The sequence below is a fragment of the Anolis sagrei genome, chromosome 3, assembly GCF_037176765.1.
Source record: "Anolis sagrei isolate rAnoSag1 chromosome 3, rAnoSag1.mat, whole genome shotgun sequence".
Classification (NCBI taxonomy): domain Eukaryota; kingdom Metazoa; phylum Chordata; class Lepidosauria; order Squamata; family Dactyloidae; genus Anolis; species Anolis sagrei.
In genome coordinates this window covers 54,186,433-54,213,753 of record NC_090023.1, presented here as the reverse complement: position 1 = coordinate 54,213,753, position 27,321 = coordinate 54,186,433, and the positions used below count along the sequence as shown (strand labels likewise).

The window sequence follows — 27,321 nt, the reverse complement described above, 5'->3', positions numbered from 1 at the left end:
GGTCTGAAAAGGTCAGCGATGCCACTGAACTCTGTCTTTCACCTCTTGACTAAAGTTGCTTTCCATGGCCAGGCTGTCTCCCTTCCTTTTCCCCCTCCGAGGCTGATGTAACCAGCCAAACAGAGGCGTGTTGGTAACTGAGGAGCTTCCTAACTTTCCCCAAAATACAGAGACTGTGGGTCATATGACCTGGCATTCTCAAGGGCTGAGAGAGTGTGACTGGCCCAAGGTCATCCTGTAGGTCTCCACTTCAAGCCATAACGCCACAGTGGCTGTCCAGCAAAGCTTATTAAACTTTAACACAAAAAGGGAACTTACACTGTCGTATCAGGTGCAGTTTGACATCACTTTCACCTTGCTGGCTCAATGCTATTATTAGCACTTTGGCAAGGAACTTTAACTCTGGGTTGCTGTGAGTTTTCCGGGCTGTATGGCCATGTACCAGAAGCATTCTCTCCTGACGCTTCACACACATCTATAGCAGGCATTCTGCCATACAGCCCAGAAAACATACAGCAGCCCAGTGATTTTGGCAATGAAAACTTTTGACAATACGTTGAGGGGTCTGTTGTAAACTAGGCAAGTGGGTTGTTGAAGGTTTTCATGGCTGGAATCAGCATGCTTCTGGAACATGGCCAAACAGCCCCAAAAACTTACAACCTAGGCAAGTGGGGTTTATAAAGCTGTGGTATAATGTCCAGGATGGGAGAAAGAAGTCTTGACTACTTGAGGCCAGTGTGAAAGGGCATGCAAACAGTCAGAGAGTTTCATTGCATTTTGCTCAATGCTTACCCAAATTAAAAGGGTACTGGATGCTGGAAGAGCAGCAAGTACATCTACATATTAAGCACACGCTGTCTGCCAGCTTCAGCTTGGTTCACACATGCATTCCCTGTACTCACAGGATGGAGCATAGCCCACAGTGGTGCAATGGGTTAAACCCTTGTGCTGGCAGAAGAGCATGGATGAGCTCCCTTTGTCAGCTCCAGCTCCCCACGCAGAGACATGAGAGAAGCCTCCCACAAGGATGGTAAAACATCAAAACATCCCGGCATCCCCTGGGCAACGCCCTTGCAGGAGGCCAATTCTCTCACACCAGAAGCGACTTGCAGTTTCTCAAGTCGCTCCTGATACAGAAAAAAACAAAAACAAGCCAGGACAGAGTGCTAATACTCCGCAATACATTGCGCACCCACCTGATGTAGATGCACTTAGAAATGCTTGGACTTAGCAGTTCTACAACCTAAATGATGGCCAGTTTGAAACCTTCTGCATAAAAGAGCCTGGAGGCCAGTGATCTCCTTTGCCCCTTCCTCTTCTGGCCAGATATAGCTCCCGACCCCAAAACCTGTACTATTCAACACTCAAGACTCTGCTATACTCACTCAAACATTCATGCACCAGGAACACAAACACACAGAACTCGTGGCTGATGATCACCCTGGTCTGCTTTTTCCTACTGGGCATCTCCACAGACTTCATATATGGCCATGTTCCAGAAGCATTCTCTCCTGACGTTTCACCTGCATCCATGGCAGGCATCCTCAGAGGTTGTGAGGTCTGTTCGAAACTAGGCAAGTGAGGTTTATATACCTGTAGACTGTCCTGGGGGGGGGGGGGGGGGAGAGAGAACTCCTGTCTCTTTAAGGTAGGTGTGAATGTTTCAATTAGCCACCTTGGTTAGCATTTAATGGCGTAGAAGTTTCAATGTCTGGCTGCTTCCTGCCTGGGGGAATCCTTTGCTGGGAGGTGATGAGCTGGTCTTGATTATTTCTTATCTGGGATTCCCTGTTTCTGAGTGTTGTTATTTATTTACTGTTATGATTTTAGAGGGGGGTGGTTTCTTGAATTTTTTGCCCCCAGGCAGCAAAAAGCCCCTGGTGGTGCAGTTAGTTAAACCCCTGTGCTAGCAGGACTGAAGATCAACAGGTTGCAGGTTTGAATCTGGGGAGAGCGCGGATGAGCTCCCTGTCAGCTCCGGCTCACCATGCGGGGACATGAGAGAAGCCTCCCACAAGGATGGTAAAACATCAAACACATCAGAGCGTTCCCTGGGTGACGTCCTAGTAGATGGCCAATTTTCTCACACCAGAAATGACTTGCAGTTTCTCGTCGCTCCTGACTCGCAAAAAAAAGCAAAAAGCCAGACCTTGACACTTCAAGGCCATTAAATTCTAATCAAGGTGGCGAATTGAAACATTCACACAACTTCACAACCTCTGAGGATGCCTGCCATTGATGCAGGCAAAACGTCAAGAGAGAATGTTTCTGGAATATAGCCATGCAGCCCAGAAAACTCACACCAACCCAGTCCTTCTGGCCATGAAAGCCTTCGACAAGACTTCATAGACTTTGGACTAGACTTCTTCCACTCGGCATTCTCTAGAGACAACTCCCATCATCCTAATCAACACAGAGATGTAGATATAAGGCAGTGGGTTGTGATGGCAGGACTGAAGACCGACAGGTCGGAGATTTGAATCCGAGGAGAGCCCAGTTGAGCTCCCTGTGTCAGCTCCAGCTCTCCGCACGGGGACACGAGAGAAGCCTCGCACAAGGATGGTAAAACATCAAAACACCCGGGCGTCCCCTGGGCAACGACCTTGCAGATGGCCAATTCTCTCACACCAGAAGCGACTTGCAGTTTCTCAAGTCGCTCCTGGGGGGGGGGGGGGAAGCAATGCGATGGGATGACGGGCACTTTAGTACCATGCTTTCCCTTTCGAATAACAACTTTTGTGTCGTTCTCTGAGATCGCCTGCTCAGAGAAACCCTTTTCTCCCATACCGGTTTAAAACCGCGTTAAACCGGCAGTGTAGACGAGGATCCCGAGAATCCGGCTTACCTGTTGACCGGGCGCGATTGAAGCCGCCGCCGCCGCCGCCTCTTCTTGGACCGGCGGGAGGTGCCTCGCCACGCCCGAGCAGCTCATGGCCATCGGCGGGAGCTCACTGCCCGCACTCGCGCCTTCTCCCGGCCGCCGCCGCCTTCCTCTTCTTCTTCCTCTCTTCGTCCTCCTCCTCCTCCTCTTCTTCCTCCTCCTCCCAGCCTGGGGCTTCTGGGCCACGTGGCGGAGGCGCCTTCATCGCCTTCATATATAGAGGAGCCCGGAGGCGGCGGCGGCGGCGGCGGCATTCAGGGGCGGCAGCGCCAGGGAGAGCCGCTCGCCGCCTCCGCCGCCCTGATTCCCATTCGCGCCCAGCGAGGGGCCTCCGCGCTCTGCCAATGCACGCACAGCCGCCGCGGCCCAAGTTGGGAAACCACGCCCCCTCGCCGCCCGATTGGTCCAAAGTTTGTGCCGGTCGGAAGGCCATTGGCGCAGGAGGAAAGGCGTGTCCGGGAGGGGGGCGCCTTCATTCTACACGGCATTTGGACAGCACTTGGGCTCAAGGCAGAGGAATCCAGGGTAGTGCAGGTTAGGGCTCTTGAAGTAGATTCATTCTCTAGCGCAGTGGTTGTTAAACATGTGGGTCCCCAGGTGTTTTGGCCTACAACTCCCAGAAATTCCAGCCTGCTTGCCAGCTGTTAGGATTTCTGGGAGTTGAAGACCAGAACATCTGGGGATCCACAGATTGAGAAACACTGCTCTAGTGGGATGACGTGGTATCCACTTCATCCCACAAGAGCAGTGTTTCTCAACCTGGGAGTCGGGACTCCTGGGGGGGTCGCGAGCGGGTGTTAAAAATCATCAGAAAACACAGTATTTTCTGTTGTTTATGAGGGTTCTGTGAGGGAAGTTTGGCTCAATTCTGTTGTTGGTTATTTTCAGAGTGCTCTTTGATTATAGGTGAACTATAAATCCCAGAAACTGCAACTCCCAAATGTCAAGGTCTATTTTCCCCAAACTGCACCAGTATTCACATTTGGGCATAATGAGGATTTGTGCCTAGTTTGGTCCATATCCATCATTGTTTGAGTCCACAATGCTCTCTGGATGTAGGTGAACTACAACTCCAAAACTCAAGGTCAGTGGCCACCTAACCCTTCCAGTATTTTCTGGTGGTCATGGGAGTTCTGTGTGCCAAGATTAGTTCAAGTCCATCCTTGGTGTTCAGAATGCTCTTTGATTGTAGGTTAACTATAAATCCCAGCAACTACAACTCCAATATGGCAAAATCAATCCCCCTCCCCCAACCCCACCAATATTCAAATTTGGGCATATTGGATATTTGTGTCAAATTTGGTCCAGTGAATGAAAATACATCCTGCATATCAGATATTAACATTATGATTCATAACAGTAGCGAAATTACAGTTATGGTGTAGCAACAGAAATAATGTTATGGTTGGGGCTCGCCACAACATAAGGAAATGCATTAAGGGGTCGTGGCATTAGGAGAATGAATCCACTCTAAATCCAGTTCCTGCCTCCTGCAGAATTCTGGGGTTTGTAGTTTAGTGAGGCTGTTAAAGGCTCCCCCCTAAACTACAAAACCCAGAATTCTGCAGGAGGCAGCAACTGTCCACAGCCCTATATCCCAGAATATCAAGGCAGAAAATCTCACATTATCTGAGCGTGAACTCAGATAACCCAGTTTAAAACAGATATTGTGGGATTTTATGCCTTGACATTCTGGCAGATTGGGCTGTGTGGAAAGGCCCATAGGGCCCTTCCACACAGCCCTATATCCCAGAATATCAAGGCTGAAAATCTCACAATTATTTGCTTTGAACTGGGTTATCTGCATCCACACTGGCCTATATTCCAGTTCAAAGCGGATAATGTGGGGTTTTCTGCCTTTATATTCTGGGATATAGGGCTGTGTGGAAGGGCCCTTTGTAACATGGTTTTCGTTCCTAGGTTATAAATGTCACTTCCTAATTGGTTCTATCATAAAAGATATAGGAAATAGATATATGCAAAAACTCTTGTATATTATATATACTTTTGATATAATACAATTGGTATATTATATAATACTATACTGGAGGTGTGTGTGTGTGTGTGTATATATATATGGTATAATCATATAATGCAATGTAATACTATAGTAAAGTAAAGAGTATTTTACAGTATTTATTTATTTACCGTATAAATATTCCACCTCTCTCAGCCTGAAGACGACTCAAGGCAGTTTAGAGTTGCACAATTCGATGCCCCCAACAACATAAATACAATTTTAAAACATTTAGCAAATAATATAAAAACCATACAAAACCAATAAAAACATAAATCCTCAGCGTCTCCTGACTAACATCATTTTCCAATTCACGTCATCCAGTCGTTCCATAGATCTATATTTGCCTGTTACAGTGCATTTGCAAATCCTTGCTCAAAAAGCCAGGTTTTAACTTTTTTACGAAATGTTCGGAAGGTAAAGGGTAAAGGTTTCCACTGACATTAAGTCTAGTTGTGGCCGACTCTGGGGTGGGGGGTGTTAATCTCCCTTTCTAAGCTGAAGAGCTGGCATTGTCCATAGACTCTTCCAAGGTCATATGGTCAGCATGGCTACATGGAGCAGCATTACCTTCCTGCCAAGGTGGTACCTATTGATTTGCATATGTTTGAACTGCTAGTTGGAGAAGCTGGTGCTAACAGTGGGAGCTCACCCCACTCCCCAAATTCATTCCGCCAACCTTTTGGTAGCAAGTTCCACAGCTCAGCAGTTTAACCCGCTGCACCATTGGAGGCTCCATGATATAGTACAATCTATATAAATAAAAAATGTTCATTTGTGGGATTAACATTACTCAAAAACCACTTGGCGAATTGACACCAAATTTGGACACAAGACACGTAACAGACCAACAAGTGACCATCACTTATAGAAATACTGAAAAACACAGCAGAAGAGACTTAAAAAGCCAAAAAAAACCCACCCCCAAATTACATTTCAACACATGCACAAAACCACATATATACACATATACACAAATATACACACATAAAATACATATACACAGACTGGACCACAGCAATGCGTGGCAGGGGACAGCTAGTATATTATATAATACTAATAGTATAATATATTGGTAGTGTATTATATATATTGTGGTATAATAATAGAGTACAATGTAATAATATAGTAAAGCAAAGGGTAAAAGTTCCCCTGACAATAGTTGGATACCACTTGGACTACCTGGCTCAGTGCTATAGAATCAGGGGTGCTGTAGTTTTCCAATTCCTAGGATTCCATAGCATTGAACCAAGGCAGTTCAAGTGGCATCAAACTCAATTCATTCTATACTGTAGATCAAACATGGGCAAACTTCAGCCTTCCAGGTGTTTTGGACTTCAACTCCCACAATTCCTAATAGTCCAAAACACCTGGAGGGCCGGAGTTTGCCCATGCCTGTTGTAGATGCACCTTCAAACCAACTATACTTAGGTTGACTCTTCAGAATGAATGCAGTTGAATTCAATTGCCATGGCTCAATGCTTTGGAATTATAGGAGCTGTTTTTTTTTTTTTTTTTTTTTTTTTAAGGACTGTAGCCTTTTCTAGCGAAGAATGCCTCACAAAACTACAACTCCAGGATTCTATAGCACTGGGTGTTAACTCCATAGTGCAGATTCACCCCAGGAAAGAACAGCCTCCGTAGCATTAAGCCAAGGCAATTACAGTGGAATCAAATTTGGGGTTCATTCTGCAGTGTGGTTGTAATTTCAGATTGAATATACTCAGGCTGCATCTTTACTGTGGAATTAATGCAGTTGAATTCAATTGCTATGGAATTCCAGAAGTTGTAGTTTTTCCAAGTTCTTTAGCCTTCTTTGAAAAAGTGCACTGGCTCCTCGCCAAACACCCAAGATCCCACAGAATTGAGCCATTGCAGTTAACATGGGTTCAAACTGCATTGATTCTACAGTGAGATAGATTCTCCACGAGGGCAAAAAGGACCCCCCCTCCTTTCACAGTGGGGCAACTTTATGATGATCTCCCCCATTTCTCCCATACAGGCAATCCTTAGCTGTCTTGTGCCATAACCTCTTGGCTGCAAACACAGAAGCCTGTCTGTGGAAATGCTAGGTCAAAGGAACTGTGGGTTCACTCCCTTGCAAGAGCCAGGCTGTTTGATGAGAAACCAGAACTCTTTGGCAAAGACTGCTTAAGACCTTCCAAAACTACAACAATATATGTTGTCAAAGGCTTTCATGGCTGGAAGCACTGGCTTGCTGTGAGTTTTTTGGGCTGTGTGGCCATGCTCCTAAAGCATTCTCACCTGATGTTTCGCCCATATTTATGGCAGGCATTCATGTGAGGTCTGTTGGAAACTAGGTAACTGAGGTTTATATATGTCCAGGGCGGGAGAAAGAACCTTGTCTGTATGAGGCAGGTGTAAATGTTGCAATTGGCCACCTTGATTAGCATTGAATGGCCCTGCAGCTTCATTGATTAGCATTGAATGGCCTACAGCCAGGCTATAAGCCACCTTGAGTCACCTTCAGGCTGAGAAAGGCGGGATAGAAATACTGTAAATAAATAAATAAATAAATAAATAAAGTTTCCTGTTTCCATACAGGAAACAATCAGGGCCAGCTAATACCTCCCAACAAAGGATTCCCTCAGGCAGGAAGCTGCAAGGCCATTCAGTGCTAATCAAGGTGGTCAATTGCAACATTCATACTTGCCTGAAGCAGGGAAGAGTTCTTTCTCCCACCATCATTCCACAATATATAAACCCCACTTACCTAGTTTACAACAGACCTCACAACCTCTAAAATATCTCAGAGGTTGTGGCCATCCTTTTCTTCCTCCCTTGAATGTCTAGCATCATCAATTCCAATTTTTAAAATATGATATCTATGGATTCACACACCTGTGTTTGCCAAAAGTGTTTGAGGGCCTTTCTAAGTTCTCTAGTGTAATTCTGCAACATGCTTCCTGCCCAAGTATAGTCAAAATTATGGTTCATTATTAGTTTCAGGCATCACAAGGGGTCTTGGAACATACTTCCCATGGATAGGGAGCTATAGTCTAAACCAGTGGTTCTCAACCTGTAGGTCCCCAGATGTTTTGGTCTTCAATTCCCAGAAATCATAACAGCTGGCAAACTGGCTGGGATTTCTGGGAGTTGTAGGCTAAAACACCTGGGAACCCACAGGTTGAGAACCACTGGTCTAAACAAACAGTATGTAACTAAGACTGTAATGAAAGATATCAGTGCACCCTAGTCACACTGTCTGCAGTGTATTTGTATTTTGATCTTTACAATTCTGTAAGCATAACAGATTTCTGTTCTTTACAGGAAATAACCGTAGTAAATCAGCTTACAAGCAAAACATAACACCAACATAATAAAATTACATGGATAAATAATAGTATTGGTGAGAAGTGAGTCTAATGCAGCAATTTCATTGAAACCTCATATATCATGGTCTGAACTTCTTCTCAGCCATGGAAATCCAATGGGTGACCTTGGTCCAGCCATCACAATACAAAGAGAGAATAATGCCCTTCTTCATAGCCTGTGTATTAATAAATCTGGGAAGAAGGATGGAACAAGTGGACACCCTGGGTCCAACCATTTCATCCCTTTGTTGTTGTTTATTCATTTGGTTGCTTCTGACTCTTTGTGACCTCATGGAGCAGCCCATGCCAGAGCTCCCTGTTGGCCATTGCCACCCCCAGCTCCTTCAAGATCAAGCCAGTCCATCCATCTTGTCCTTGGTTGGCCCCTCTTCCTTTTTCCTTCCATTTCCCCCAGCATCATTATCTTCTCCAAGCTTTCCCGTCTTCTGATTATGTGGCCAAAGAATGTCATCTTTGCCTCTAATATCCTTCCCTCCAGTGAGCAGTCAGGCATTATTTCCTGGAGTATAAAGTGGTTTGATCTTCTTGCAGTCCAAGGCACTCTCAGAATTTTCCTCCAAAACCAGTTTTGGAGGAAAAATTATCTGTCTTCCTTGGCTCAGCCTTTCTTATAGTCCAGCTCTTGCATCCACAGATTACTACAGGGAATACCACTGCTTTAACTATGCGGAGCTTTGTTGCCAGTGTAATTTCATCTCTACAGGCCATCTATGCCACCGTGCAAACTAACTGCCATTACTCTGTCTTCTGAGGGAGAGAATAGCATCCTTGTGTCTTGGTTTTAGTGGCTCCCTACATACCAACTGACATTGCTGTGGTTTCTGAGAGAATGATAGCCAAGCACAGTACCATCTTATGTTGATTCCAGTTGCTAATGAAAGCCTTTTCCTCCATACCAATTGCTATTCCTCTGGCCTCCAAGGGAGAGAAGAACAGCCAGCATCTGCTGGATTTAATTCCCTCTCCCACTGCCTTTCTCTTTCCTTATGCTCCACATCTTTTTGATTGTAAGCCCGAGGGCAGGCACTTGTCAAATTAACAGTTTGTAAGCTACTCTGGGAGCCTTTGTGGCTGAAAGGTGGAGATTTTGATGCCCTAAATAAAATAATAATGAAAACCATATGTACCCGAGGGTTCAAAAGACTGGATGAGGCCTGATGTCCTTCCATGATCTTGGCTGATCTGAGTGATTATGATACAATATTGGTTGTTTGCATAAGAAAACTGTTAAGGTTGAGTGCAGATGGCATATGCCTCTGGCTAGAATGTGAAGAAGCCTTTCATATTATTTCCCAAGTGTAATACAGGGCTTGATCTTGTCCATGATCATTAGAGGAAACATGTGTTAAATTCATTTTATTCATGCCTATTAATGTAATGCTTCATATGGGGCATTCTAAGAACCTTCTTTGACTTTGACTGGGCTAGAGACATGCTCAGCAAATGCATTCCTGGAATAACATGAAGAAGAAACAATAGTCAATGATTTCCTTTAAACTGCAGCAATTTTTTTAAAAAAAATCATATTTTCTTCACTGAATTTAACAGAATTGGAACTCTGAAAGAAACATCATTTAAATAAGCCTTGTTCTCAAAATCTGAAACTTGTGAAATTTCATAAGTTCAGAAGTTCACTGGAACCCTCAGTGGCACAATGGGTTAAACTCTTGTGCCAGCAGGACTGCTGATTGAAAAGTTGGCGGTTCGAATCCAGGAACTGGGGTGAGCTCCTATCTGTCAGCTCCAGCTTTCCATGCAGGGACATGAGAGACGCCTCCCACAGTATGGTAAAACATCCAGGCATCCTCTGGGCAATGTCCTTGCAGATGGCCAATTCTCTCACATCAGAAGTTTCCCAAGTTGTTCCTGACACAAAAAAGTGAAATTGAAATTTGGTACCCTCTTCAAAATGTAGTGTTTTACCCACTGCCATCCAAAGTTTAGAGATATTTATTCTTGTTTTGACATTATTAATGTCATAATTGCATAGACAGAAATTGAAGAAACCCTTTATAAGATTTTTTAAAATGTGATAAATAAGTTCCAGGGTTAGTCATAGTTGGCATAGACCCAATGGAATCATTTAGGCTTGTTAGTAATGGTTTCACTGGTCCTACACTAGGCATGACTAAGTAGATTCAGCCTAATGTATTCTTCATAAAATGTCTTTCTTTTGCAATTTTGTTTCTGCTACATATCTTTGTATGTTTCAGATAAGGTTATGTAATGCCTCTCAGATCAATTACTTTGAAGGAGAACTATTTTATTAACTTGGACTTGAAGTTAAATGATTTGAAGAAAAGCAAGGCACCTTTCCATCCATCTACATGCATCCGTGGTGGTGACATTCTGTTCTGTGAAGGAGAACAGCTCCCATATTACAAAATTGTTGTGGTACATAGATCTTTTTATTTATTACAGCCATAAAGCTAGTGATTAAAGTGTTTTCAGCAAAGCATATGGTCTCTCATATTTTGCTATTCAGTCAGAAATAAAACCTGTGCTATGCAGAAAGTATTTTCTGTTTGCTTGGATTCTTTTTTCACACATTTAGAATTAGTTTTGTTATTAAGATAGTATCTATTGAACTCCAGAATTTCAAAAATGTCTCACTCAAGCTGTACTCTGAATCCATCTTCCTTTCTTTCTGTTCTCCCTAAACTTAAACAGTGTGTGCTTGCTTAGTCCAACAGACTGCAGTTTTTGCCTCTTGATGCAATACAGTGTGGTTCTGGGTCTCTCCACTGAAATATCCCTCAGCAGAACTACCAACATTGTTCTCATTGCCAAGCTGAAGATGTCCTAACTACACTGCCATCTTTGATACTGTTGATAACTTCTGTCCCACTTGGCTACTTTCCATGGTGGTCTCCCTGTCTTCCTATCTGTGTATTTATTTATTTATTTAGAACATTTCTACCCTGTCCTTCTCAACCTCCGAAGAGGGACTCAGGACGGCTTCCAACAGGCCACCATTCAGTTCTGACACAATAAAACCTAGCATAAAATATATTAAACAATTCTAAATCTACATTAAAAAGTTTGCCAAGTTAAAATCGTTGTCCCAAATCAATTCACTGAGGTCAAATCAAGTCTTGTCTTCACCAGTAAATCAGTCTATTCTGCAAACACTTGATCCCATAGCCAGGGTTTAAGTTTCTTCTGGAAAGTAAGTAGGGAGGGGGCAGATCTGACCTCATTAGGGAGGGAATTCCACAGCCGAGGGGCCACCATGGAGAAGGCCCTGTCTCTCATCCCCACCAACCGTGATTGCGATGTTGGTGGGACTGAGAGCAGAGCCTCCCAGATGATCTTAAGGTCCTTGGTGGTTCGTAGAGGGAGATACATTTGGACAGGTAAACTGGGCCAGATTAACACTGTTGTATAAAAACATATTCATTTTTTCCCCAATAGTGAGAATATTTTACTCTCTACTGAAGACTCCAAAGCATATGTACCCACTCCCTTTCACCTGATCTTTGCACACTGTTATAGAGCAACTTAATTTTACCCCTTGACTTTCCATATGCACAACATGCCAATGTCCTTCACTGATAAATGTCTGCATCACAACTGTGTCACATCCAGCATCTCCAATAATTAATTCTGCTTCCATGTGTCACTACTGTCTCAAGTTCAATTGTGTCCAAGAAAAATTTCATTCTGCTTCCTCTCAGGTCATTCCTTCATAGAGTACTTTCAATATTTATGGATAATAACATGATTCACACTATTGTGCAGATGAAATATTTTTTATTTCCTTGCTTCCTTTTGCTTCCTATATTCAATCCATTATTAATACTGATTCATGTATCCCTGAATAAAAATGTATAATACAATCCTGACAGAAAGATGTGTTGATTATAGGCATTTAGGATTACATGCAAACTACTGCTGCTATTGGAAATGCTGGAATACTTTTCTTCTGCCAGGTGGTCTCAGAGATCTGTCAACACTTTTTGGTGTTTTTTTTTGCCAGTACAACTATGGTTTCCTATGATTTTCTGGCAGAAGAAACAGAGGAGGGTTGAATGAAGGAGGAGCCAAGTTAAACCAGATCCAAATATTCTTTAGTTTAGGAACACAGCTACATTGCATGCACAAAGATAGAGCGGAGTGAAAGCTACCCTAAATAATTTTTAAACACTGTAACTGGTGGTTGCTTGGTTTCAGTGCTGGCTTAGTTGGTCCTTGACCATTGACCATTTAGAATTTAGCTCAATGGCTAAAAACTGTCGCAGTACTATACCAATATTGAAATGTTGTGAAAGATATTGTGTTTCTCAAAGGTTGTATTAAGTTTACTACTTGGTGTGGCTAACCATTATTTCAAGGATATACAACTTTTAGTTTTAATCTGGTAAATGGTGGGTCAACTAATGCTGGTATCCTTGACTCCCAGCTTAAGACAGGTCAGGGCATCAATAAAGTGGCTGATGGATTTATTGACTGGAGGTCGTTGCTACAGTTCCAGTCAGCTGTGGAACTTGAACCTGTCATAAACCTGCTTATATATGTTTCCACTATGAAATGTATAGCAGATCTTCGACATTTTCATGAGTGGACATTCAAATCAATGGGTCTAATTAGTCAAACTAACTTAAAATATTTTGATTTCAGTAGCCTTCTTTGAGCACACTAACATGGATCTATGAGTTTTTGTTTTCTGTTTGAAAAAATATTGCCTACTTCTGGAATACCTTAGTTCTTTCTCATCTGTTTAGAATTCTTCATAGAAAAATCACCTTCAGACCACATGACATTTCTCCTTAGATTCCTCTCTATCACTCTACTATTCAATACAGGTTGAATATTATTCAGTTATTCCAAACTGCTTGAGACAAGAAGTATTTTGGAACAGCAGTATTTTTATATATGTATATGTTCTGCCCCCATGCTATCTTAACTTCTTGGAAGGTGAACTGACTGCACAGGGAACAGATTGGAGACGATATAGTTGAATCAAACAAGAATGTATTAATTTACAAGAATTTTGGGCTTTCTCTTCTCCTGAGTTTCACTACAAAGTCTTTATGAGGGGAGGTAAAGTCGTTGAGAGAGACACAATTCTAGCTGAATGGAGGCTTTTGAATCTTTATTTCTTCTTATTGTCTCTTTCTTTTATGGTGTTCTACTGTCTCTAAGATGGTCTCAGTATTTAACTGACTGGAGTTGAATAGAGCTCCAACCAGACTTGAATACAGCTCAAACTGGACTTGAATACAGCTCATACAGCTCTGACTGGATGTGATATTTTGTAAACTTTCCAGCCTTCCTCTCTCTTCATCTTCCAGTCACAAAAGACTGATTCTTCCAAGAAACAAAAGTGCCTTGCCAGGGGTTCTACCTCTGAGGGGATCCTTAAAGGGCAGGAAATACAAAGAGGCTCTCTAGACTGACCCCCCCTCCCCCAGAAACTGCACCTAAAATATGTATCCCACTAACTAAAAGGGGCTTAACTAGGAGTAAACAGTGAGGGTCTTCATGGGACATGACATACATATATCTTGGAGATGCTCTAAACATGGTTTTTAAAGCTTCATATACCTCTTATACATATAGTCTGGGGGTAATTTTATGCAACATTGTAAACAATTTTGTGCATGAAACAAAGCTTGTGCATATTGAGCCATCAGAAAACAATACGACCTGAGCCACCCATATGGAGAATTTTAGATTTTGGAGTATTTTGGATTTCAAACATCCTGAAAAGAGATGTTCAGTCTTTCTAATGAACACTCCATTCAAACTGACTTGGGATATGTAACTGCAGTGGGGCATAACTTTGCTGCACTGGCACATACTCTATGCTACTGTCATCTATTGTTTTTTATTGCAAAGTGGCCACGTCATCTTCCCAAAAAACAAAAGGGAATGCTGTATGGGAAGGCTTCAGTTGGTATAAATATCTGCACCTGGGGAGATGTCCAGGGACAGCTGATAATAATTGAGAACACGCTCTTAAACACAACTTTGATTGATGACTTTTCTGTACACCTCGTGCACTAATTAGATCAGAAATGTAAAATCACACATAGAATAATGGGCTTTGCATGCATAAATAATCTCCTTGGGCTATGCTCAGTGAGGTTTAACATAGACTTTGGATACAGAGATGGTATGTTTTTGTGGGATAATAAGAAGGTCTGTCTGCTTCCATACTGGGGCTACCAGTAGCTGAACAGAAAATGTAGGACTTTCTGAGCAGTTTTTTTTCTGTATCTTGACATATTTGTTTTCTGTGTAAATTGGCAATACATCTTTAAACCTTTTCCCACAGGTGTACTTATTGCTTCTAAAATGGCAAAGCAAATACATACTTTCAAAAATTATGTTTTATGAATATTAAAACTTAGTAGAATATTAAAACCTAATATTAGAACTTAGTATGAATACCAGTCAGAAGGGGTTCTGAACTAGCTTGTCATCTTCCTTCCAAGCTCCATGCTTCTCCCAGGGTCCACCTCATTTCACTGAGCAAAAAGTCAAATTAATAGCAGAGCGGCATCTTTCCTTTGCCCATGCTAAGCAGGTGAAGCAATCAGTACCTTGGAGAGAGCACTATGAGAAAGCTGGCTGGCAGGTTTTCTCATTCTCACTGGAGAATCTGTTGTTTCAGGAAGGATCCTGTGCCTGGGAGATCTAAAACAGAGTTTTCCAAACAGTTTATGTTGACTACATACTTTTTAGGCATTCATCATTTTGCAACACAGTAATTCAGTATTACAAGCAAAGCAGAGGTTAAACCAAACCCTTATATGTTGACATATTTATAAATTGTAGTAACAAAATGTATGGGGATGCAACATATCCCATACCTTTTTCTTTATATTTTTAAATATATGATTTATTGTTTATTTCACATACTCAGAGGTTTCTCACTAGTTCATATGACAAACCTGCACACTACAGCTGACACATGAATGTGTTGTAACACACAGTTTGGAAAGTTCTGGTCTAAAGAGTAGAGGAGGTTGGCTACAAGAGGAACTAATTTCCCATCCATGCCCTTCTCTATGCTTGAGTCTGGGGCAATCTCAGGCCCATGTTATCTTTTCTTATGGTTCTTTATCTTCCCACTGAACTTGAACAGGACACCTCTAAACTAGGAGATATCATTGTTCTATCTGCCATGGAGACTGGCCCCAGAAAGAAAAGTTCCAGCAAATGGGTTGTAATAGAGAGGAGTGAAAACTGCTCTATGAAGGATATGTCCCTCACAAAGATACCTGCTGAAGTTATCACCTAGACCAGTGGTTCTCAACCTGTGGGTCCCCATGTGTTGTATTGACCTACAACACCCAGAAATCCCAGCCAGTTTACTAGCTGTTAGGATTTCTAGGGATTGAAGGTCAAAACATCCGGGGACACACAGTTTGAGAACCATTGACCTAGACAGTCCCATAATAAGAAGCTGGTACTAGGTGAAATGGACAGTGACCAGAAGAAGTGACCTTTCTGTATGGTTGGCCTGCCTTCTGCCTGCAGAAGTTTGCCTGCAACTTTTCTACAACAAATGAAATACATTTCAGACATGGAAAGAACTCTGAGAAATAAAATTAATTTTATTGACAGTCTAAGATAAACAGGTCTGCAAAGTTCACTTTTAGACACCTTTGTCTTTCCAGTGGTGTGAATCCAAACACATTTTGTGAGAAATGACTGGGACCTTTATATTTGTTTTCCAAAACTATGCTTAAAACAATCTCTGTTTTCTTATTTCCATTAGTTTGAAGTGTAACCAAGGGAGTACATTAATGGAGAAATGAGAACAGTCCTTGAGTTCCTGGTAAGTGGAACCAATGCAGAGAGACTGCATCAGAAGACTATTTTCTGTAGACACTATTAAAAGAGGTGCTTTGGTCTCTGAAAGGATATGAATGCGGCAAACCAATTGTTGCACAATCCTCTAAGTCACCAAGTAGGAGGTTTTAATCAAACTTACAGATTTCTTCATAAAGTATTACATTTTTTACTCCAAATACCAAGGAAGGAAGGGAATAGATTAAAAAGGGGAAGAAATACATAACAAGTTTACATCTGATTAGGATCAAAAGTCATCTGTCTGGATCTATTTGCAATTCAAGAAAAGCGTCCTTAGAAATGCAAATACTAGCTTCAGAGAGTTTAACCAGTGATTGAGAGGACCAATTTAGTAGTGGGTTGAGAGTTGGTATAGCATTCCAAGTCACCTAGGTCTGCAATCTTGCTCAGCCATGGAGACCCACCTTGGCCAAATCATGCTTTCTCACCCTAAGAGAAAGGCAATACAAAGTCCCTCTGCAAGAAATGCAAAGGGTATGAACGTATCTGTATAAATATCCCATGTCATTTCCTCTCAATTCTATTTTATCCATTTTCTTCTTTGGCATTTGCAGTTAAAAACTAAGCTTCCGTTCTAGAGATGCTACTGTGGCTCATGATGCAATGGCTTCCAATGGGAAGAAAGGATATTCCATCTGAATACCAGTATTAGGAAGAACATCCTGATGGTAAGAATTGCACAATAGTGGAATATGCTGCCTCAGAGTGTGGCCATCATCAATTTGGAATAAATAACAAATGGCCACTTACTCTGCAATAAATGTAGTCCAACCCAAGCAAAAATGTTTGCATTGAAAATGATTGCAGACCTGTACAAGCTCAGGCTTTGGAAGGAAATGTCTTTCATAATGGTATGAAAACACAGAGACTATATTTCAGTAAATTAATACCAATAACCATTCACACAATTAAACATTCAACCATTATGTCATTTGCTTTCTCTTCTTCTATGATAATACCCTCTTCAAACCCAAAGAACTGAGTCATGACTGGAGATAAAAAATTAATAATTTTCCCAAACGTCTGTCAAATTAAAGTTATTTTGTATTCAAACTCTCATTATCATCTTCATCAGCCTATGCTAACTGGTAATGACAGGAACTGCTGACCAAAATATCTGCAGAGTACCAGGTTGAGGAAGTTGTTATCTAATACCTGCTACGAAACAACATGTAGAGTTACTTGGGAAGCTGATTGTATTCATGTTGCACTGGGATCAGGAAGAAAAACTATGCAGCAAGTTCTAAGAGGAAAGGTGTCTGCCACAGTTTTCCATTTTCTTTGAGCACCAGTCACCTGACATACCTGTCTTGTTATATTAAATGGAGGGTTGGAAAAGGTGCAGGCAAACCGTGGGAAGGATATAGTCTCATAGTCATCTCTCTCTGAGTCACCTAAAGCCCTAAACGGTTTGGGACCATCCTACCTGCGTGACCGCATCTCCGTCTATGAACCCACATGTTCACTCCGATCATCCGGAGAGGCCCTGCTCGTGATTCCGCCTGCGTCGCAGGCGCGCTTGGTGGGGACTCGAGGCAGGGCCTTTTCCGTGGTGCCCCCCCCCCCGACTCTGGAACACCCTCCCAAAAGATCTTAGACAGGCCCCTACATTGGCAGTCTTTAGAAAGAACTTGAAGACCTGGCTGTTCCGATGTGCCTTCCCAGATTAGGAATCTCCAATACCAAGTCCCAGTAGCACTTTAGTAGAACTAAGATCGCTGCACACTGCACTTACCTTATAATCCTACATACCTCCTGCCACATCAGCACTTTTAATCTTGTACCCATCACTCTGGCCCGGCCCAGTTTTATAGTGTCTTGATGTATTGTTTATTGCTTGTTATTTAATATTGCTTAACTGTTTTTAATTTGCTTTAGGTGTTGTATTGTTGTGTTGTGTTTTGAGGCCTTGGCCTATGTAAGCCGCATCAAGTCCTTCGGGAGATGCTAGTGGGGTACAAATAAAGTTTAATAATAATAATAATAATAATAATAATAATAATAGCCTTCAGAACACTGTATGAGGGGAATATGGGGTGGTGGAGGAATTCACCCTTTATAGGTCTTCTAAATGGGGTCAATTAATGGAATGAAAACCCAATGCCCAATTTGATAAGCCCACAAAGAACACACCACACCAAAACCATTTTCTTAAATTGCAAATGACAAGGGACTGTGCAATATTTAGTGCAACTCCCAGCTACATCAGAGTTGCTTATCCCAGGGCAGCTCTCTATAATGTTGTTGTGGAAAATATTCTGGTTATGAGGATCTTTAAAAAAATCACTCCAGGGTATGGGGATGGGATTTCATGGAGATATCCTTGAAAAATGAACCTTTGTTTTCCTCCAACATTATTGATTTTAAAAACAACAACTTTTTGTGGAAATGTGATTGATGGTTAATGTATTGTGCTTTATGTTATCACAAAGGGTTGCCACAGGTGATCCCTGTGACATCACCAAAGCCTGTTAACCTGTGACTATACAGGAAGTTTCCCCTAAATCATAGACATCATAGACCCCAAGATTTGAGAACTGCCTGGGATCATCCTCTTCTGGCAATGCTAAATGGATTAGAAGAGCAAAGATGGATACATGTATATAGAATCAACCAAATGTGCTAAATGTCAAAAACTGGCCAGATAAAAACATATTGTGGGCATTAAGGCTAATTTTATAGAGCCACCGAAAAAGGAACAATGAAATAATGAGAAGTATACAATAATCTGACTGCTATGGAAACAGGATTTTTTTGCCTCCCATACAAAAGCTATGCCAACTATGTCAGGTTGGTCAACATAATAAAGCATTATTGCCATAGACTTCTTTTTCTCCTCCATCTGTCTATAAGGTATCTAAAATGGCATCTGCTATAGTGCTTTGGTTCCTCTATCCGCTAGAAAAATAAAACACAAGCAAAACAAAAGGCCGAAATGCTGGTTAAAAGGTGATAATACAAGAATACATGAAAACATTAGTAGCCATACACCTTACCGACATACAGAGCTAACACAAGGAAGATGCATTAGGAATGAAGAGGACTATTACATCCAACTCTCCAAACAAGAGCTTGTAGTGGGTGAGTACTGAGAGTGAAGAAAACACTTTATTGAACAAGTGGACATTTCATGCTTTTATTGTCTTCTTTTTTACATAGCAAAACAAGAAAAAAAACCAAAGCAGAACAGTTATAGATGTGGAGACAGAAGAGGTCAATGGAACTGCTCCATGTTTTGAGAGACATAAAAGTCTAAGATGACACGAGTACATTGGATGGAGGTGTGAGAGAGGTCTGTTTTGATGTTTGCTCCACCACTGTAGAAGAAGACCAGACAGGGCCATTTCCTCTTGTTCTACTACAGAAATGTCCAGTTGCAGTGGGTTCAAGGGCCAATCTTCTCATCTCATGACACTCTGAGGACTACAGATTTGTTGTTATCTTTAAGTAATTTCTCTATCATGAGGTCTCCTTGACAAGATTTGTTCAGAGAAGGGTTGCCTTTGCCTTCCTCTGAGGTTGAGAATGTGACTTGCCCAAGATCACCCAGTGGCTAATTTAAACCCTGGAAAACTCTAGTTCAGCCCTCAACCCATTACAGCATAATGGTTCTCATTGGGACCACAAATACTGTCAAAAAAGAAACAACTGTCCAAAGATGTTAGGACTATTTCCAGTTCTGAACATCCTTTAAAAACTTTAAGGGATATAGGAGTAATTTACATGTATTTTAAAATGTAAATTCCCAGTTCTGGAGACCTTGAAAACTACATGTAATTCATAGGACTGTTCAACAGTAGAATGGACTGCCTCGAAGGGTGGTGGATTTTCCTTCAGTGGTGCTCTTTGAAAACAGAGGTTGAATGACTATTTTTCAGGAGTGCTTTATTTGTAAGGCAGGAAATGGGACTAGATTATCTTTGTAGCACTTCCCATTTCTATGATTGTAGGACTGCACATTGTCCACCATGTTCTGTTGTCAGGCAAATTCTTTTTACTGAGGTGGGCTTTTGGCAATTGATTGCCTGCCAAGGAAGGTTTTTTTGAATGAGTGGCACACACAAGGTTATTACAGATGAATGCCCCAATTTCAAAATGTCATGATAAACATTTTAGAGAATGCACATGTATGAAACCTAAATCAATGTGAAGGGGAAATCTTTGAGTTTTTTCCCACTCATATGTGCTACCCAGATGGGGTAAATGTATGAGCAACCACCACAAATAGAGCTAGCCAGGAGATGGGAACACCTCAACCAATTGTGTGGAATGCACTCAGGAAGTGTCTCTGCATGAACTGATATCAACTGTAGTTGGTTCAAGCTCTCACATGCAATGATCACATTGTGTGATGTGACTTCTCCACTGCAATGCAAGAGTGGATGGAAGATGATAGCTTTGCTGGAACGCTCGTCTTTAGTGACAAGGCTACATTTCACCTTAATGGTAAGGTCAATCGGTGCCATCGACCGCAACATGTTGCAGTGTGTGTGGCAGGAGCTGTGTTCTGCATGACTGGTGGCAGCCATATTGAACATGTTTGAGTGTGTAAAAAAACTGGAAGACTTCCCGTTCACATTGATGTAGGTTTCTTATGCATGCGTTCACTAAAACTTCTACCATGAATTTTTGAAATTGGGGCATTCATTTGTAATAACCCTGTGTGTGTGTGTGTATTTCATTTGCTTATAATTAATGTTTTGGTATCTTAATTACTGATAACCTTTTATGTTTTTATTTGTACCTGTTCTCATCTTGTTGCAACTGAGTTCCAGTTTTATGAGAAAGGTGGGGTACAAATCACAGTAAATAAACACATACATATCCTTTTGTGTAGGTGGAAAACAGCAATTGCATTTATTTGTAAATTATAGGTGGGGCTGGTGGTAGTACCATTAGTAAGTGGGAGGGAATTGCTTTTAGTAGTAGAACTGGAAGATCGAGGTTTTTCAAAAAGCCTGAAATAGAAAACCAACATAGTTTTGTATGGACTAACCTACCATGCTTTTGTATTGCATTACACTGCAAAGGTTACACATATTTTGTTCCCTAGGAGGCCAGTGTTGATATGTAGCAAGAAGGACTAGTCATTCTCTTTTCCTGGGATCAAAACTGTATGTGCTACATATATTGCTGCGCACTGCCTAAATTAACATGCTGTCTTCAGGACAATGGAAGATACACTCCCATCAGCAGTGTTAAAGATCAATTCAACCCATGGTCTATCTAATATGGGAGGCAGGTCTTTTTTTGTCTTTCATTTTAAATAATACAAAAATACTTTGGGGCAGCCCTATGCTACCTCTTTGACAGGCACGACCTTGGATTTAGAACAAGGATGGGGAATATCTTTCAGAACTTGGTCTGACTAAGATATTTCCTTGAGTGACTGCATGTCAATGGCGGGAGTGAGGGAGTAAGGAAAAAGTGAAATGGATGGGAATGAAAAGGTTTGTTGACGCTATTATGTGCCAACAACATGGTTTCAATGTACAACTGCCCATTAAAGAGATACATTGAAGACACCTGCTATTAACAGGTATGATCAGGTTTTAAAACCTCAGGGTTACTGTGGCCTCTCTGATTGAGCTGATTCATCTGTAATGCAGGCTTTCTTTTTTCATCTGTCTTCAGTTTTATCTAGAATCACTGCCTTTTCTGAAGAATTGTATCATCTCTGAGCTTGCAATACTTGAGCAGGGCTCTTAATAAGAGCATCTGTGTAGTCTCTCACCCATAGATTTGCTATAAACTGAAACTGATTTGACTATATGCATCATGTCATCTTATACTAAGTCCAAAGTATTGTACCCTTAATTTAGTTATTCTTCCTCCCCCAATTTTAAAATGTTGAATTGATACATTTTAACTTTTGTTATTGGCACTAAGCTGAAATAGATTTGAACCAAAACTACCAAGCTTGGGAGCAAAACTGCTAATAACTAAACCTTGCAAGGGTCACTTCAGTTGAGATGAAGAAGAAAGCCCATGCAAAACCTGGGAAATGACTAAAGCATGGAATATTTGGGAAGGATGTGTGACTATATATAGGACTCAAAAGACCTAGATTCAGGCCTCAAGAGGATCACAGTTGGCCATAGAGAATTCATATTCTTCAGCTTGAGTGTTTGGTGAGGTAGCACAGTGGATCCAGGATCCAGGCCAATCCAGCTGTCCACACCTGAAAACCTCCAGGGATTTCTGGAAACAGAGTAAATCTGATTTTTTTCTTGCACTGGATTAATGGTTGGATGTAGAATTTTTTTCCTGCAAATCCAGCTGTAAGTTGTGTGGACACCCCACAGCAGCTGAAAGAGAAATTAACATTATTTGGTCCATTATTTGGCTAGAGACCCCCAAAATTGATATTATACCTAGGATATATATAACAAGAGATCTGTACATATGTGCAAGGTTATTCAGCAACATATTACAAGGTTTTACGTACTAGCTTTAGAGTTTAAAAATTAGAAACACTGAATTACATCTTTAGGCTAATATAGCCATTTCAACCTAAAAACTAATGCAATGCATTTGTACCCACAAATAAATCTAACATAAAGATCAGACATAGGCACTTAGCATCACCATGGTGCCTGTGCACTGACGCATAATGTTATGAAACAAAGCTAGCTTTCAAAATGGTTTACAGGAGATTATCAATTATAATAATGTTCTGTTCTAGGTGATCTTCTATAATGCAAGCCTAAAAGATACTTGTTTCCTTTCCAGATATTATGTGGGAATTCAGATGAAGTACGAACTTCGAGGACATATGTATCATTTTGTATGGTATTCAATAATGGATCATTCTAACTATATGGCTATTTATTTATTTTGCAGCTTTATTGTTCCTCTGTTGCTTCACACCTCACTTCACTTCACTCCTCCTTTTCTCGTGTAACTTCTTCTGTGAATTTTAGGCTGTTGAGCTCTTAAGAGGCACATGTTTGCTTCCTTCCTTCAGCGAGTAAGGAAATGCTTACAGACCAACAACAAGTAAGACAGTATCTCTCTTGCTTGCTGTGTGTGCATATATAAAATAAAAGTAAATGTGGGAGGAAGGAGATAGAAACAAATGGAGAAGGAAGGAGAAGGAAAAAAAAGGCACCATTTTTAGTAGTTTCCATAACTAACTAAAATGGAAACAGTTCAGATAGCCAGACAATATGACTACTCAGAAAGGAAAGAAGAGCCTAATGCACTTGATCTTTCAACAAAACTGATGGAACTAAGCTGGTTTCTGCATTTCTCCAGCTTCATTGCCATTCTTGTTCTGATCTGCTGATCAGCCCCTGAAAAGTTTTGCAAGAGTTTGTTGCTCCACCTCAGTTTTGAGGATTACATACGTCCCCCCCTCCCCCCTGCTGAGTTGCCATATCTATAAGCTATGCTTTTCCTGGAGCCAGTGCAATTAAACTCCATCCTTCTTAAGCAATTATTGCCATTTCCTCTGCCTCAGAGCTAAGAAAATTCGTATTCACACATTGCAATATTGTTTAGATCCCAACTCATTAAGCACCAGTCTGAACTTACTTGATTCCATTTCTGCCTAATCTGTTGTCATTCTTTGAATTTGCAAGTCCTAAAATAATAATTTTTGGTCTCTAATTCATACATTCCAGCAGTGCAACATTCAAACCTTGCCACTTAGTTGGCTATTCAATTTAATGGCCGAAACAGCTCTGTAAACATATGTCTGTTTTGCGTAGGGAGCTGTCACCAACATTGAAGTAAATAAGGAAAGACACAGATGGTGTGAGAGAGCTACATATGCACCATACCTCTGAGGAACTATGAATCAGGACAAATGTCTTTGTCATTAATATTATATATTACATTGAAACATATCATACTCATTAACTCATAAATGCAGGCCAATCAGTGAAGGAAATAGAGCAGCGTTTCTCAACCTGGGCATCGCAAGCGGGGTATCAGAGGGGTTGACAAAGATCATCAGAAAACACAGTATTTTTTGTTGGTCATGGGGGTTCTGTGTGGGAAGTCTGGCCCAATTCCATCGTTGGTGGGGTTCGGAATGCTCTTTGATTGTAGGTGAACTATAAATTCCACCAACTACAACTACCAAATGTCAAGGTGTATTTTCCCCAAACTCCACCAATGTTTACTTTTGGGCATATTGAGTATCCATGCCAAGTTTAGTCCAGATGCATCATTGTTTGAGCCCACAGTGCTCTCTGAATGTAGGTGAACTACAACTCCAAAACTCAAGGTCAATGCCCACCAAACCCTTCCAGTATTTTCTATTGGTCATGGGACTTTAGTGTGCCAAGTTTGGTTCAATTCCATTGTTGGTGGAGCTCAGAATGTTCTTTGATTATAGGTGAACTATAAATCCCAGCAACAACAACTCTCAAATGACAAAAAACAATCCCCCCAACCCCACCAGTATTCAAATTTGGGCATATTGTGCCAAATTTGGTCCAGTGAATGAAAATATATCATACATATCAGATATATATGATATATATGTATCTTCAGTATGGAGGCAGGCATTTGTTTAATTTTTCCCATTCACTGAAATTTCAATAAGCATCTCATTCTCTTTGAGGTTATTTTCTAGCACTTTTATTTGTTAGCAGTATCCTCGTTTTTCTTCCACAGGGTCTCCACACTTGTTTAGCCTCACAACAACCCTGCAAGATAGATCAGGCTGAGAGATTGGATGATGAAATCCAGTGAATTTCCTATTTAGTGGGAATGAGAACCAGTACCTACCAAGTTCTACTTTTACCCTCTAATCTGTATGCCTCCATCTCCCATGCCCAGAACTGCTTGCAGCTTTTAGGAAAGACAAAGGTTTTGAAGAAAAATATTAACCTCTTCTCCAGATCTGTAGGGGCTCCCATGCTTTTACCTGAGCTCTGGTTTTATTTCATTTGTTTGTACAGAATGGACATTCCTATTCTACCCCCCAACATATACCCAGTGCTCAAAGGCACTGGGTATATGTTCATTGTTAATTAGAGTGACTACTGAAATTATTGTAATTGCATTCAGTTGCCAAAGGCTTTCTAGTACTTTGATGATATTTCTTCTTGAGAAGATGCTCTGAGTGCCTAAAGATGGAGATGACACTGTTGAGTTATTACTTTGCTTAAAGAGTTGATATCTGGCCATATGTTTGAAAAACATTCCAATCCACATTTGATAACCTCATAATTTACATGAATAATTCCAAAGTTATAAAAGAAGATAAACATATGGGATGCTTGTATTGTCTGAAGTTGAATAATTGCAACATGATTTTGGATCCAGCATTCCATGAGGCAACCCTGTTGTTAGCTTGTAATGGAAATGAGCTAGATGTCACCACATGAAGTAACAGAAAAGCAGAGCTACTTAAAATCTATCAATGGTTTCTCACTTTACAGACAATCTGAACCTCCAAGTCTCACGTAAGGTACCTGCCTCACATTTTTTTGAAAAAAAAAATATTGTGTTTAAAAGTTTTCCTTTTGTGTGGGTTATCCTTCCAGGCCTGAATTTTGACTCAAACTGGGGTGAATTGGAGAAAGAAAGAGGTGGTTTAAGACTGATTATTTAGAGCAGATGAACATTTTACAAAGCAATGGGCACATAGAAGAAACTGGATAGGGCTGAAAAAACATTCTATTTTTGAAATTAATCATTTATCCTGTGACATTTATTTCTTCCCTTGGCAAAGAAATATCACTTCATTCCCTTTTAACCCAAGTGAAAGAAAGAAGCACTTCTGGTCTCTTGCAACCTCTGCCTTCTTATTCCTCTTCATCAGAGACTATAGACCTCATCTCATTGAGATCCTGAAGCTGGAAAACAGTGGTGGCATTCACCAGGAAGTTGGGCAAATCTGGTGGGCACTGTGGGAACCACTCGGGAAGCTTCCCATGTTCTCCTTACTCTGTCATACAACACTTCCAGCACAGTTCCTGGACAGAGCCCCACTGGAAGTAGCTGTGCATCATGTAATGGGATTCAGCAGGATCTGTTCATGAACTATGTTGGAAGTGTCATATGATGTGCCTGTTTGCCCATGTAATGAAGTGTTATGAATGGTTTCTTGGTTCCCCACAATCTGCAGAGGCTTTAAGTGGGGCCTCTGTTATCTCTTATTCAGCCCCAAGGCCAGGGTACTGGGAACAGACAATGTATTGCTTCTGGTAAATCCTAATCTTCTATATCATTATATACAGTACAGACACTTCCCAAGATATGAACAAGATAGGTTCTGTAGGTTTGTTCTTATGCTGAATTTGTATGTCAGCTGGAATTTATTTATTTATTTATTTCTAACATTTCTACCCCACCCTTCTCAACACCCAAGGCGGGGACTCAGAACGGTTTACGCTGGCGGCGATTCAATGCCGACATGTAAAAAACAGATACAATAAATATAACAGAATTTAAACAGTAAAAAAACAGTAAATTAAAAACAATCTAAAAACAGTATTATCAAGCCAATAGTCGCATTCAGTCCAATTTAACATCCGAGGTGCTTTCATGCCTGCTATCCTAAGGCCTGGTCCCAAAACCATGATTTCAATTTCCGGTGAGCAATCTGGCTGCCGCCCGTTGGACTAGTTCGAGTTTCCAAACAGTCTCCAAAGGCAACTCCACAAAGACTGCATTGCAGTAATCTATTCGGGATGTAACCAGAGCGTGGACCACCATGGCCAGATCAGACTTCCTAAGGTACAGGCGCAGCTGGTGCACAAGCTTTAACTGTGCAAAAGCTCCCCTGGCCACCGCAGAAACCTGGGGTTCCAGGCTCAGCGATGAATCCAGGATCACTCCCAAGCTGTGAATCTTTGACTTCAGAGGGAATGTAACCCCATCCAGCACAGGCTGTAACCCTATGCCCTGTTCAACCTTTCAACTGACCAAGAGGACCTCTGTCATGTCTGGATTCAATTTCAATTTGTTAGCCCTCATCCAGTCTGGAACAGGTACATTAAAAAAAATCTAATTCCATTCTATAGATAGGTAGATAGATAGCATAGGGAAGGGTTAACACCCATGTGGATAATTATGTTGCTGTGTATGGCCCTGTTCAGAAGATTTCACCTCACTTTCTGTCCCTGTGATTGGATTTTGAAAATTTTGACTTGTGGAAACAAGGATTGGTGTTAAAGCTTCAATTGGGACACCTTCCCCCATGATAACTCTTCCAAGAGTGATTTTCCCTTCTTAGTGGTAGATTTCTCTCACTTCCTATTGTCTTTAAAGCAATAGTATTCCAC

General features: G+C 41.2%; 1 protein-coding gene across 2 annotated transcripts in view; it reads right to left on the bottom strand.

Moving 5' to 3' along the window:
• Window positions 1-3,233, bottom strand: part of VGLL3 (vestigial like family member 3) — a 29,488-nt gene extending 26,255 nt beyond the window's left edge. Inside the window, exons 1-2 of one of the 2 annotated variants that reach the window (XM_067466677.1) lie at window positions 3,182-3,207; window positions 2,846-2,876 (exon numbers count right to left, since the gene is read on the bottom strand). In XM_067466677.1, the coding sequence (XP_067322778.1) occupies window positions 2,846-2,876; window positions 3,182-3,192 (42 nt within the window). In that variant the 5' untranslated portion in view covers window positions 3,193-3,207. Of the gene's footprint in view, window positions 1-2,845 lie in introns of both variants that reach the window. The other variant, XM_060770545.2, reaches the window with a different exon arrangement.
• Window positions 3,234-27,321: the final 24,088 nt, after the last annotated feature.